At 47.3% G+C, this 14,116-nt stretch overlaps 1 protein-coding gene across 8 annotated transcripts in view; it reads right to left on the reverse strand.

Annotated features, from left to right (window-relative positions):
- Nucleotides 1-14,116, reverse strand: part of BICRAL (BICRA like chromatin remodeling complex associated protein) — a 2,181,199-nt gene that overhangs the window by 545,781 nt on the left and 1,621,302 nt on the right. For all 8 annotated transcript variants that reach the window (XM_069608491.1, XM_069608492.1, XM_069608494.1 and 5 more), the window contains one exon: nucleotides 6,661-6,755. In XM_069608491.1, the coding sequence (XP_069464592.1) occupies nucleotides 6,661-6,755 (95 nt within the window). The remainder of the gene's footprint in view (nucleotides 1-6,660; nucleotides 6,756-14,116) is intronic.

Below are 14,116 nucleotides of genomic sequence, written 5' to 3' on the forward strand. Positions count from 1 at the left end.
GCACGTCTCCGTCCTCCCTGATCGAGTTTTGGCTGGTGGCAGTGGATAATACTTTTTATGTTCGACCGCAAATATATCCCTATGGGATTTTCCCATTGTTTGAGGCTACCAACTTTAATTATTTAATTCTCATAGCCTCGAACATACCGCCGGTTTATTTATTTAATATTAATTCGCTGGTTGGTATTTTTTGCCAGGACTCGATTCTAAAATGGTGTTTGTGTTCTCTTCTGTGACTCCAACCCAAGTCGAGCCCTTTGTTCCACTTTTTGGCAGGCTTCTCCACAGAAGCCTCCAAAAGTGGTGCCACTCTGTCTGGGTACCACAGAGGGTGTGGGAGGGGGTTTAGGCACCCTGGACTGAGTTACCTTGGTAACTCAAGACACACTCTTGTGTGATTGGCCCAAGTGGTGAGCCGGCAGGCTCACCACTTAGCATGTTTGATTGACAGCTAGGCTGAGTGAATGGGGGTGTGCTGCATAAAAGCAGGGCTTTGGGGACTGGAACTTCAGAAGTTGCCACAGGACCTGAGAATCCGACGAGGGAGAAGCTGAGCCGACCTACCACAACGACACCACCGGTGGAGCCCTGCGGAACCGACTCACCACTTCCCAACGACAGAGAAGATCTCCCGGCTGAAGAGGCTTCTTCCCCTGACTGGTGGGCACAACTAATTTACCTTCTTCTCTTCGCACCCCAGACCGTCTTGTGGTCGAATTACCCGTGCCAAGCACCCCGGCGACGGGATAGCCACTTACCACTGGACCGCGAATAAAAGGACCGCTCCTTTTACCTGAGAACTTTGCGGCTGGTTTCTTCCCTGGCAGTGCAACAGACTCCTCCTGTCTTCCTCCCCGACGAGATCCTCTCTTCCCCCGGACAAAGCACCGACTTGCATCCGCTGCCAGGAACAACTGCCCCCGCTGGAGTATTCTCACCACTTTAAGGTACTGTGTCCACCAGGCCTCCCTTTCTAAAGATTGCTACAGGTAATAATAACCCCTTAACCTTCTGGACTGGGCTGGCCGCCTTGACCCTCTAACTGGTCCCTTTCTTTTGGTCCAACTCTTTTTGAACCTTTGCAATACTCTTGTGCACTTCAACCGTGTGACCTTGGACACATTTCGTTCTGATCCTCTTAAAGTGGATCCGGCCTACTGAACTCTAACTTCACGGTTTTACTTGCCTCCCTCTCTTGTTTTATTCTTATAAAAGTGTTGGGATCTGTTTCATATTATACTCTGCTTTTCTCTCCTTTTTTAAAACGAATTATTAGAGTGCCATCTGCGTTAAGCGCTCACCGCTGTCTGAAAATAAGTGGGGCTTTGCTTAAGACTTGTCTAATATTCTTCTAAGGGAGTGTATATCTTTTAGTGACCGTGTTTTTGAATTGCTTACTATTAGTGCCTGTGTGTTTTTCTAGATGTGGCTTTAAATAAATAATTATATCTCTTTTACACCAAGCTCTGTTCAGTGTTTACTTGTTCTACTATGTTCTTTTGACCTATTGTGAATACTCTGTATACTGCCTAACTCTTCTTGAGGGAAGTCTGACTGCTCAGCCACAGCTACCAAGTGAATCTGTGTGGTACAGACTGCTACTAAGTGGGTTTACTTCCAAACACCTGTAGTCCTAAATCTTTTGCAGTGGTCCCAGAGGGAACTGCACAGGTTTCTGCCTAACAGACCACTATCGATGCTGAATCAGGATAGTAAAATCCTTACTGCGGTGATGGCGAACAGGCTGAGACCATTGATCAGTGCCCTGATACACCATGATCAAACGGGATACGTCCCCCAGCGGTGCATTTCCAACAATCTCAGAAGATTACATCATATCATAGACCAGACTGCGGGGAGCTCTCAAGAATTGCTGATAGTCTCATTAGACACAGTCAAGGCTTTTGATTCAATTAAGTGGCCATGGCTGCTGGCGGTCCTAGAGAAATATGGGATGGGACCTGCGTACCGGCAGTGGGTGAAATTAGCGTATAGTGAACCAATTGCCAGAGTCGGTCAGGATCGGTGGTTTCAGAACGATGGACACTGAGCAGAGGAACTAGACAGGGATGCCCCTGGTCTCCGATGCTATTTATTTTGGCGTTGGAACCATTAGCAGCATACCTTAGATATTATGATTAGGAAGTGGGTATTAAAACGACAGGAGAGCAGCATTTCATATTGCTGTACGCAGATGAGATGCTGTTGTATCTGCAATACCCCGAAGAAAATCTCCAATATATACTAGAGGTACTAGAACGGTATGCGAGATTGTCGAGTATAACGGTAAACCCACAAAAATCCATTGTATTTCCTTTGGGTAGGTACCTAAATGTGCGTTACCAGTGTTACAGATTGAGTGGGCGGTTGACACCTTTTGATATTTGGGGATTAATGTATACCATAAAGTTGAGGATGAACACGAGAACAATACGGTAAAGGCAGTGAAGGGAATTCAACAGAGCATGGCATTCTGGACAAGGTTGCCCCTGAACATGATGAGGAGGACAGCATTGCTCAAAATGATAGTATTACCAGGTTGCTGCACAACTTTGCAAACATCCCATATTTAATACATAAACGTTTTTTCTCCAGCCTACACAGTATATGCAGAGGGTTAATTTGGCATAATACTAGAAATCGGATAGCCCTTTGGAAATTACAGAACCCACATGATCGAGCAGGGATCAGACTGCCCAATTTTGAGGTGTATTACCTAGCTGGCCAACTTCAATATGTAGCTAGATGGCTATCCGAGGACACCACAACAGAATCCAGGCTACTGAGGGCAGAAGGTGCACCTTATTTTCTGAATGAGTGGATGTGGGTGACTGACCCTCCGAAAGAGAAGAGATCGGCATTGCTGAACCTGGGTAGGATGATCTGGCATAAGGCATGTGCAGCAATGGGAAGCCCGTTGCCATGCTCCCCACAAGTCCCCTTAGTAACACTAGGAGGTATAGATGAAGAATTGAGGCAAAGTATTCAGGAACACTGGGAACCGGTGGGAGTGACAACAGTGGGGGATGTGTGGCGAGAAGGGGAAAAGATGGAGTTTGATATGTTAATAGAGGACACAGGCTTACATAGTGGGCAGTACATCACATACGCTAGGCTGATGACGCTATTAATGAAGACATGGTCAGAAATTGATGCTGCCATAGAAACGCTCCAAGCATTGTCAGAAGGCGGCCATGAGGTCTCCAGAATTTATGAGATAATGATGTCCAAGGTGGGTAAAGAGGTGGTACAGGTTAGGCGGGACTGGGAAGAGGAAAGGGGAGAGACTATAAGCGATGGATTATGGGAGAGGGAGGATACAGGGATATCATAAGAAAGTGTTGAGGAATGCAAAATTGCAGCAGCTTCAGCTATACATTACCCACAGGGCATACATGACCCGCAAGAAAATCACCAAGTTCGCGAACGCGGCTAAACAATACTGCCCAAAATGCGGTGAAGAAAATGCGGGGATGGTACACATGTTTTGGGCTTGCCCCAAAATCACAAGATACTGGGAGGAAATAGCAGGCTGATTGGCTAACAAAGGGATCAGACTGGTGGTGGACTCCTTGTGGGCATGCATGGTGGGGGGCTTTCCTAGACCGCGTAAACTCAAGCATGTGAGCAAGCTTAAAGATCTTGGCTAAGCGTAATATAGCCATGGGATGCAAGGCACAGGAGAAACCAAATATTGAAACCTGGTGGAGGGACCTCCTACAATGGGCCGAGGCTGAAACGGTGGTTTGGAAGGAGGCAGCGTGTAGAGGGGGTGAAGAAGAAGCAGGAACACTGACAGTGTGGCAGCACTTGGTTGCATCTTTGACGGGCACTGAGCCTGAAGACACAGATAGCTCCCTGGATTGTGAAAAAGGAGTGACAGTTGTGGACTAGTAAACCGTGGTTGATGATTGAGTAACTTTAAGGGGCGGAAGGAGGGAAGGGTGAGGGGTGGTGGGATTGTAGTTATATGCACCATATTGAGGTGCACTGTTTGGTGTTTGTTGTGAAAACTAATAAAAATGTTTTTTAAAAAAACAATAAATACATGTATATGTTCTATTGCACCTTTCTCTAACAGGGTCAAACTTTCCTGCACAAGGAGGGCATGCAAAATTGTTGTGGATGATCCTGAGACCTTTTTTGGAAAGGGAGGCAGTAACCTTGAGCTACAGATTCCGGTGCCCAAGCATCTGAAGTAATGGCCCGCCATTTTTTCAGATGCTGAGTAAGTTTGCCTCCCAGCGGGGTCTTGTGAGTCAAGGTCTCAGAGTGGTTTTGAGGCGGCTGAAGCGGTGGCTAATGGTAAAACTGCTGCTGATTGGGTTGGCTTAGCACCTCTCCCTTGTCCACCACAAGGGAATCTTCTCTGACCTGTTTTACCGGCTTGTCCTCTTCCTCTTCCAATTGAGGAGTAGAATCGAAATGACTTACCCCTCCAGGAAGATGAGCCAGAGTAGGGGTGTTAAGGCTAACTAATGCCGGTGCTAAGGGATTTATCCGCCACCTTTAAAGTCTGCAGCTTTTCCAAACTCTCATCCGCCTTGCTGCCAAACAGCCACAAACCGTCAAAGGGCATGTTGAGTAGTCTAGCTTGTACATCTGGTGCAAACCCGGACTTCCTTAACCATGCAAATTTGCGCAACACTGTGCTAGTTGCCATGGATCTGCTGATGCTGTCTGCAGTATCCAGACCTGACTGGAAACATTCACCCATTGCCTCCTTACCATCCTTGATTATCGCCAGGAAGCCGTCTCTTTCCTCTCCTTCTGGGATGTGGTCAGCCGCCATAGCTACGCAGTCCCACAGGGTAAATGTAAACCATGACAAGGTACAAGTTGCATTAGTTGACTTTAATGCTATATAGCCAGCAATAAATATCTTTCTCGCCCGGGCATCCACTCTCTTATCATCCCTATCAGGAGGGATGGATGGGTATGCTGACTGCTTGGTAGATGTAGCAGCCTGAACCACCAAATTTTCTGGTGTAGGATGTTTAGTCAGATAGTCTGGGTCGCTGCGGATGGTCTGTACTTTTTAGCAGAATTTGTATTCACTGCAGCCGCAGTCTCTGGTGTCTCCCAATTTGCAGAGAACCTTTTTTGTCGTGCAGTGTGAAATGGCAAAGTTTGATCTTTTTGGGGACCCTGATCCAAGATATCAGTCAGATCATCTTGCTCAAAAGAAAGAGTAGGTCTGCTCCATCCTAACATCTCGATAACCTTACTCATTAGTTTCCTATATGAGGACTCAACATGATCAATAGGATCTGGTTTGCCAAATTCTACCTCAGAGAATTATCTAACCCACTGGCCAACTGAAGGTAGTCATATTAATAAAGACTCATCAGAGATCAATTCATCTGGCACGTTAGGGGTGCCATATTGTAACCCAAATTGTGGTGTTTTATCATCTGAAGGTTCATTATCTTCATATATGGCTGATAAAAAAAGACATTAAAAAATATTTTCTGGGCATAGGTTTGAAAACCTTTTCTTGGATTACCACTGGCTTCGATAATCTCGAAGTAATCGTTGACAATGACTTCGAAGTCCTTTTTGTCGGTGTCGACCTCGATACTGGAGTCAACAGTCCTGACGCCGACGGTGTCAGTGAAGGCGTCGACATTGTCGACTTCTTATGCTTCTTCGAAGGAACCCTCGATGGACTGGGTTTCTGACTTGTCGAAGCTCTCAGCCATTTCTTGTCAGATCAAGATCTCTCTCGTGCAGGACAGGCTTATGGCTCGATTTCGAAGATTATGTCTTCCCTTTGTCGTCTTTTTGCAGATCAACAAGGTCATGGACTTTCTGCTTGTCCTTCGAGGGGATCGAGGCCACATTCTGAAAATATTTTAGCATTTCATTACAAAACGTATCCCATTTTGCTGGGGAGTCCGATTTAGTTGGACACTTGATTACCTCAGCCGAGGAATCACTGGAGGTCGAAGATGACCTTTGCTGCTGTTTCCTGGCCATCTTCGAAGAAGATGACGAAGAATGGTGTGATCGACTTCTCGATCAAGACCGTTTAGATTTTTTACATCAAAGAGAATCCCTCGACTCACCGGTCTTTCTTTTTGAACTCTTCGAAGGTTACTTCGAAGGCAACCTCCCCACCGCCAATTTGCCTTTATGCTCCCTGAGAGCCTTTTCGCTCATCGCCAGACATGAGCCACTGTCAGAGGTACGAAGACACCACAGACATATGCGGTGGGGGTCGATGCTCGACATCTTCGATCCACAGTCTTGGCACTTCTTGAAGCCTGTTTTAGGCATTGATAGAGCCGACGGGGAAGACATTTTCGGAACGAAAATAACTTTTGAAGTTCACAGAATAACCTAAGTGCGCCGTAATTCTTCGAAGCGTTAGCTCGGATAAACAGATAAACGGATGCAGCCAACGGGCGCTGCATGTGCTACTTATACTGATGATGACGTTGACAGTTGAACTGAGGCCCTCGAGGGACATCGACTCAACAAGACGGCATACAGCGGCCTCTGTCGAAAAAGAACATTCCGAAGCAGCTGAAGCTCGAAGGATGATTATCATAAGATGAGGAATACATGGGAGAACACAATCAATTTGAAGCATCATTTTTAAAACTGAAAATCTAAAATATTAAGCATGTCAACCATCATTTGTCATACATGTCTTACCATTGCATCTTCCAGCAGTAACAATCTGTACTTGTTTAACATAGCCTTTGTCCTTTGCAGGAGGTGAGCTGCAACAGATTCAAATTCGTTGTCCACTATGAAGACATAAAGAATGTTTAGTGAAAATGTAGAGACTTTTTGTATTATAACATTATTTAACAAAAAATAAAACCTATTTTGTGTATACAAATTGACGCTTTTGCTGTAGCTTATAGGCTCATACATATTTTCAGCAACTAGGAGTCTTTGAGCTGTATAAAAGTACTGGATACTTGTATAAACAGAAAACAGCATGTGCCTGTGTGTACACCTGCAGAATACACGAAAACACTCCCTATACACTTCAAGCACAGTTTGATTTCTTAGTAGTTCGGTGGATCGAATGCTAGAGCCTGAAGCCGATCAAGGGTGAATGAAAGTAAAGTGAATACATTGAATGGCTTAAAGCATAACTTACTGCATGTGAAGAAGTACCATAATGTTGACTGCTTGATAACCCAAGGGTGTTACACAGCACCCTCAATGCAGTAACACAGGGGTGTCATAGTGACCCACAAACATAGACTCCATACCCTGGGACTGACTACTGTCTCCCAGGGCATATAAAGTCCCAATTGACTTTACTAGTCAATTTTTATGAACTTAACCAGTACAACCCATTTTACTATGGAGGTAATGGAAGGAGTTAATAGTTTTTCCCCTATGTTCATTTTCGAGAGGGTAACGTACAGTCCCTCTCTCTAAAGTTTCTGGCTGGTGGCAGTGGTTACTACTGTAAATATTCGACCGCGAATATTTCCCTATGGGATTTTCCCATTGTTCGAGGTTACCACATTTTCTGACAGCCTCTAACATACCGCCGGTTTATTTTTATATTAACTTAGGTAGGTTTTATTTGCCAGAACTTTAATATAAATTCTTTCTCGTGTCTTTCTCTAAACTCCTAACCCAGGTCGGGGATCCTTTGTTTGTCCATTTGGCGGACTTCTGCCAAGAAGCCCTCCTTTCGGCGCCACTGAGTCTAGGGTGGGTCCATTGTGTGTGAGGGGGAGTAGGACCCCTGGACAGGGTTGCCTCAGCAACCCATGTCGCACTCTATCCTGATAGGCTGGAGAGTCTCTCGCCAAGGATGACCACTCCACTGTCTGAGTGACGGCTAGGCTGTATGAATGGGGCTCTTTTTGAATAAAAGCAGAGTCCTGAGGACTGGAAGAGCAAGACGTCGCCACTGGAACTAAGAAGCCGAAGACGAGAGAAGCCAAAGACATCTGCAACAACTGAACCACCGGTGAAGCCCTGCTGCAGCGTCTCATCACTTTACTCCACACGACGAGAGAAGATCTTCATCTGCAAGAGACTTCTTCCCTTGAGCTGGTGGAGCCAACCAGTTTGCCAATCGCCTTCCTGGACCTGCCTTGGTCGAATCGCCAGTACCCTGTACTCGGAGGCCGGATTGCCAGGCACCAGTCCACCCGGACCGCGATTTAAAGGAGCGTACCTTTTATTCGTCGGGCAGCACCGCGGCTGGTTTCATCCCTGGATAGTGCAGTAACTCGAACCATCCTCCACGACGAGTGCCTCTTCCTCTGCTGGATCCACCGAACTGCAGGAACTACCAGGAACAACCACCACCGCAGGAGCCACTTCTTTATTTTAAAGGTACATTGTTCCGCCAGGCCACCCTTTCTACGTGGTAGACCTAAAGGTGTTTTAAATCCTTTACCTGCCTGTTGGGTTGGCCGCCCCTCTCTCTTAACATTGTCTTTCACCTTCTGCATCCACCTTTTTAAAATCATTAATCAAAGACTTCACTGCAGCTACAAGAACATTTTGCTCCTGGGCCCTTGCCCTGTACCACTGACTCTGGCACAGGCCTTTTGACTCTGGCTAAATTTGTTAGAACTGCCTTCTTTAGATTGCTTCTCAACTAGAACTGTGTTGGTGCACCTACTTCTTATAAGAACCCTTTCCTTCCTCTTTTTAAAACTTGTGAAGTGCCATTTTGCTCAGTTTTCATTTAAGTACTTTCTATACTGATGCACTGTCTTGATTAAACTGGTTCACAAGCTTATGGGAAATGTTGCTAGGGTGTGTAAGAAGATATTTCTGTATAACTTGTGCTTTCCTTCCCTTGTGAGAAATTGCTAGAGTATCCCTTGTGTGTGGTTTTCACTGTGCCGTTTTGCTCAGTTTTCACTTTGGTTCACTTGGTGTACAATTTGACTAGGGAGTGTGTATATTTTTCTTTGACTGATTTTTAACTTGCTTTATGACTGTGGTAAATGTGTTTTACTAGAAGTGTATAAAATGACAATGCATTACTTACCGTAAAAGCATTTCTGATGGTTGTATCTGCTTAGATTCACATGCAGTGCATAGTCCGACATCCAGTGGTCACCGCGGAATATTGCATTTTGTTTTTCGTAGTCGAAAAGGGGACGTCGACAAGGCGTGTCTGTAACACTATCCCTATAGTGACGTGCAGTGTACCCACAATCCCTCACGCGTTGAGGTCCCTCTGTTTGTATTTTTCTGCCCTGAGGGAGCCTTCTATACGTGAGTGAGTACAGAAAAGAGAGAGAGAGAGATGTAGAAAGATGTCTATGTTCTTTCCATCCGAGCGGGGAGGAAGGGTGGGCGCATGTGAATCTAAGCAGATACAACCATCAGAAATGCTTTTACAGTAAGTAATGCATTGTCTTCTGATGCTTGTTAATCTGCTTAGAATCACATGCTGTGCATAGACTAGCGAGCAGTACCCGGAGTTGGAGGTGGGTTGTGAGAAGGAACAGTAGAGAAAAGATGTCTTAATACTGCTTGATCTAGATATAGTGGACTTTGAGACTGCATCTCCTTCTCTTCCTGCTGCCACCGAGACAAAGAACTGATTAGTCTTTCTCAGTGGTCTGGTCCTTTCCATATAAAACATGACAGCTCTGTGCACATCGAGTGTATGCAGGCTCCTTTCTCCCAAATTGGAAGGGTTTTGAAAGAACGTTGGTAGTTCTATTGACTGGTTGACATGGAATTCCATATGAATTTCGGTGTAAACCTTGGGTGTGTGCATAGAACCACCTTATCTTTGTGAACTGTTACGAAGGGGTCTAGAATAGAAAGAGCCTGTAGTTCACTTACTTTCCTAATGGAGGTGATAGCTATTACCAAAGCAGTCTTAAGAGTGAGGTCTCTAACAGTTGGCTTGTGCATGGGTTCAAAGGGTGAGCCCATGAGCCTGGTAAGTACCACATTAAGGTCCCAGCCTGGAGCTGGGTTTGCTATCGGAGGGTGTATTCTCTTTACCCCCTCCATGAAGGCTTTAATAACTGGGACTTTCCACCATGACACCTTAAGTTGAGAGGTGGTGTATGCAGAAAGTGCCGCTAGATGGACTTTAATAGAATTGAACACTAGACCTGAGTCCAGTAAATGGGTCAGGTAAAGGACAATTTGTGTGGGAGAGCAGTGGACTGGGTTGATGCTCTTACCTCTACACCAGATGACAAATCTCTTCCACTTGCTAGAATAGCAGTGACGAGTGTTGGGTTTTCTAGCTTCTCTGAGAATGTCCATGCATCTCTGAGGGAGTTGTAAATGGCCAAATTCTATGACCTCAGGAGCCAGGCAGCTAAGTTCATGTTCTGTGGGCATGGGTGTAGTGTCTTGCCCCTGTCCTGTGACAGCAAGTTGTATGGGCAGGGCAGTTTTACTGGTGGGGATAGGGACATCTCCATCAGATGCGCAAACCATGGTTGGCGGGCCCACATCGGGGCTATCAGGATCATGGTGACTGATTCTTGGTGCATCCTGTGCACTATTTTGTTCAGCAGAGGAGTCGGGGGAAAAGCGTAAACAAATTTCCCTGACCATGGTATCCATAGACCGTTCCCCTTGAAGCGGTTCTGTGGGTATCTGGAGGCGTAATCTAGGCATTGTGGGTTCTCCAGAGTTGCGAAGAGGTCTATTTCTGGGAAGCCCCATTGTGTGAAGATGTCGAAGGCGATGTCTTCATGTAATCGCCATTCGTACTCTGAGGGCAGAGGAAAGTCTCTGCTGAGTTCGTCTGCTAGCAGATTGAGTTCCCCTGGTACATGTTGTGACAATAGGAAAATGTTGTGTCTGAGAGCCCACTTCCAGATGTTCTGGGACAGCTTGGACAGACCTGGAGAGTGAGTGCCCCCTTGCTTGTTGAGGTAGTACATGGCTGTGGTGCTGTCCGTGAGGACCATCACTGTCTTCCCTTGTAGGTGTGTCTGGAAGGCTTTTAGTGCCTTGAACACAGCAAGTAGTTCTAATAAGTTTATGTGTTTGGACGCTACACTCGGAGTCCAGACTCCATGAGCAGTCTGATGGGATAGGTGAGCCCCCCATCCTGTGAGGGATGCGTCTGTGGTTTGAGTGGCTTCCACTGCGGGGGTGCCGAATGGTTTCGCTATTACCAGGTTTTCCTTCGACCACCACCGTAGCGAGAGAACCAAGGCCTGCGAGACCACCACTAGATTGTCCCATTGTCCGCTGGCCTGACACCACTGGCTGTTGAGCCACTCTTGCATTGGGCGCATGCGCAGGCGCGCGTGAGGTACCAAATAAATACATGACGCCATCATTCCAAGCAAGCGCATTGCTTTGCGTACCTTCGCCTCTCGACCCGCCACATATTGAGGGATCTGAAAAAGCATATTTTGGACCCTCTCGTTGGAGGGGAAGACGAGGTCGTCCCTTGTTCGAATTAGAGCCCCTAGGAATTGTTCGACTTGGCTGGGCTCTAAGCTGGACTTTTTCTCATTGATGGAGAAGCCCAGTTGGAACAAAAGGTCTACTGTCTTCTGGGTGTTTGAGAAGCATGTCTCGTAGGACTCCCCTGTTATGAGCCAATCGTCGAGGTAAGGGTATACCGGTATGGACAACCTGCGCAGGTGGGCCGCTGCCACTGCCAGTACCTTCGTGAATACCCTTGGTGCAGACGTTTTGCCGAAGGGTAGCACTCTGAACTGGTAGTGTTTGCCCTCTATCATTAACCTGAGGTATTTTCTGTGCGCTGGCAACATTAAAATATGAAAGTATGCATCTTTCATGTCTAGTGTTGTCATGTAGTCCCCCTGAGATAGCAGGAAAATTACCTCCTGTAATGTTACCATACGAAATTTCTGAGGTTTTACAAATTTGTTCGCTGGGCGCAGATCTAGTACAGGGCGCATGGTTAGGTCCTTTTTGGGTACAAGGAAGTACACTGAATACATACCTTCCATTACCTGAGATAGGGGCACGACTTCTATTGCTCCTTTCTGTAGCAGCTGTTCTACTTCTTGCAGGAGGGAGACGAGGTGGTCTGGAGACAGGCGTCTTCCCCTTGGAGGTCTGTAGGTGGGGGACCGATTGAACTCTATACAGTACCCGTGGGCTACGGTTGATAATACCCACCGGTCTGATGTTATTCCCTCCCATGCTGATAGGAATGATGTTATCCGGCCCCCAACCGGAGACGCATGGGAGGGGACCCGGACTTTCGGGTCATTTGGTGTTACTTGCCGGGGTTCCTCTGGGGCTAGAGCCCCGGCCTCTGCCCTTGCCGCGGCGTTGTCCTCTTTTGTTATATTGGTTACTGGAACCCTGATTAGAGGGCCAGTTGCCCGAGGTGTATTGCTGTTGTTGCTGCTACTGTTGGCGATGGCCGCGAAAAAGGCGCTTGTTTGCAAATCCTTGCCTGTTTGGAGGCTTTGAGATTTGGTCTAAGGTCTTTATGGTGTCGAATTCCTTCTTTACATTTTCCAGCGTGTCCTCCACTGCCCTTCCAAAGAGATTAGACTCTTCTATTGGCTTATTAATGAGTGACGCCTGCGTTTCTGCCTTGAAACCGGAATAGTGAAGCCAGACGTGCCGCTTCAGTAGAATTCCCTGCACCAAAGAGCGGCCAGCCGTTTCTGCCGCATCAAGAGTGTTTTTAATGATGCTCTGGTTGACCAGAGATCCTTCTCTAACTGTAGCCAAAAAGCGTGTTCTTAGAGGTTCAGGGACTTCTTTGATGTCCTGTTTGAGTTTTCCCCATTGAGCATCGGCATAGCTTGCCAACAATGTATTATTATTGGCAATTCTAATTGAAAACGCTGCCGAGGCGGAAATTCTTTTGCCCAGGGCATAAAGTGTTTTCCCTTCCTTGTCTGGGGGTGCCTCGCTGGTTGACAGTGGAACCCCAGCCCTCTTCCTTGTGTTAGTAACCACTAAGGAGTCTGGGACTGAGTGACCCCTGATATATAATGGGTCTGACTGAGAGGGTGAGAACAATTTCTCTATTCTTGGATTGACCCCTCATACCAGCGCGGGGGTGGACAGCGATGGGGTGAGTCGTCTTTTAACTGAGGCGAGGATAGGGATCGTTTGACTAGTGGGAGGTTTTTCCTTAATAATCCTTTCGACGAAATCAGTATCTGGGGTGACCTCCCCAGTTTCTACTTCAAAATGCGCTGCTGCCTTCCTCAGTAGCACATTGAAGGTGGGCTGATCGTCTACTGGAGATGGGTTCCTGACCGGTGTGGTCTGAGGAGAAGAAATGTCTATAATTTCGGGGTCTGTAGACCCTGATGGTGACTGCCAGGGCTGTGCGCAACCTTCACCTGGGTCCTCCCCGTAGCTCTCTTCACTTACATGAAAACCTTCTTCCTCCTGCAGGTCTTCATTATACACAAACTCAACCTCTTCCTGGAAGTGAGGATCCTCTTCAGTGAGGTCGTAAGAGTCCATGTCTTCCTGTAGGGGGTTAAAGTGGTTCGGGTATTTAGCCCTTGGCCCCTCCTGGGGTACCTCCCTTGGCCTCTTGGGTGTCCTATTTTCTGGGATGGCCATGAACCTGTCTAGCTTGTCCATACATGACTGGAACCTCTCTACAGTCCAGTAAGGTAGGCCAGAGCGGTCTGGGAGTGAAAAGGGAGGTTCCTCTCCTTGCAGTTGCCTAGTTCTGTCCCATAGCGTCTAAGATAACGTCCCTTCGCCTTCTGAGAAACCTTCTCGCTGGTTAGGGTCTTCTGTCGACGGTGGGAGCTGTCCCAGCCTACCCTCCGGCGTCCTCTGCGTTTCTTTGGCCCTGTGAGCGGTTTTCGACGTGTTATCCGCCGTCCGTCTCTGGCCGTCCTTCGAAGATATACGCGCGAGGCTTTCGGAGAGCAGTTTCTCCGTCGAGGGATCGCTCGCCGTCGCACTAGGCAGTGTCGATTCTTTGCTGGCGACGTGCGCACTCTTGCGAGGCACGTCGCCTGAGGATTTGGGGTTAGCACCCTTATTTATAAAAGCCCAATCGCCGGTCCTGGAAGCGGTGGCGGGGAGGGCTTGCGACCCTTACGGTCGGTGGAAGGCGCTGGTGGACCCGACGCCTCCGTTGACGCTATGGCTGCCTTCGTCTTCGACGAATGCGTGCCGTGGGGTATGTGCTTGTGTGTTTTTCTGTGTTCGTCCTTGTCGCCGGGGT

The sequence above is a fragment of the Ambystoma mexicanum genome, chromosome 4q (assembly GCF_040938575.1).
Source record: "Ambystoma mexicanum isolate Mex_15411 chromosome 4q, UKY_AmexF1_1, whole genome shotgun sequence".
NCBI classification, from domain to species: Eukaryota; Metazoa; Chordata; class Amphibia; order Caudata; family Ambystomatidae; genus Ambystoma; species Ambystoma mexicanum.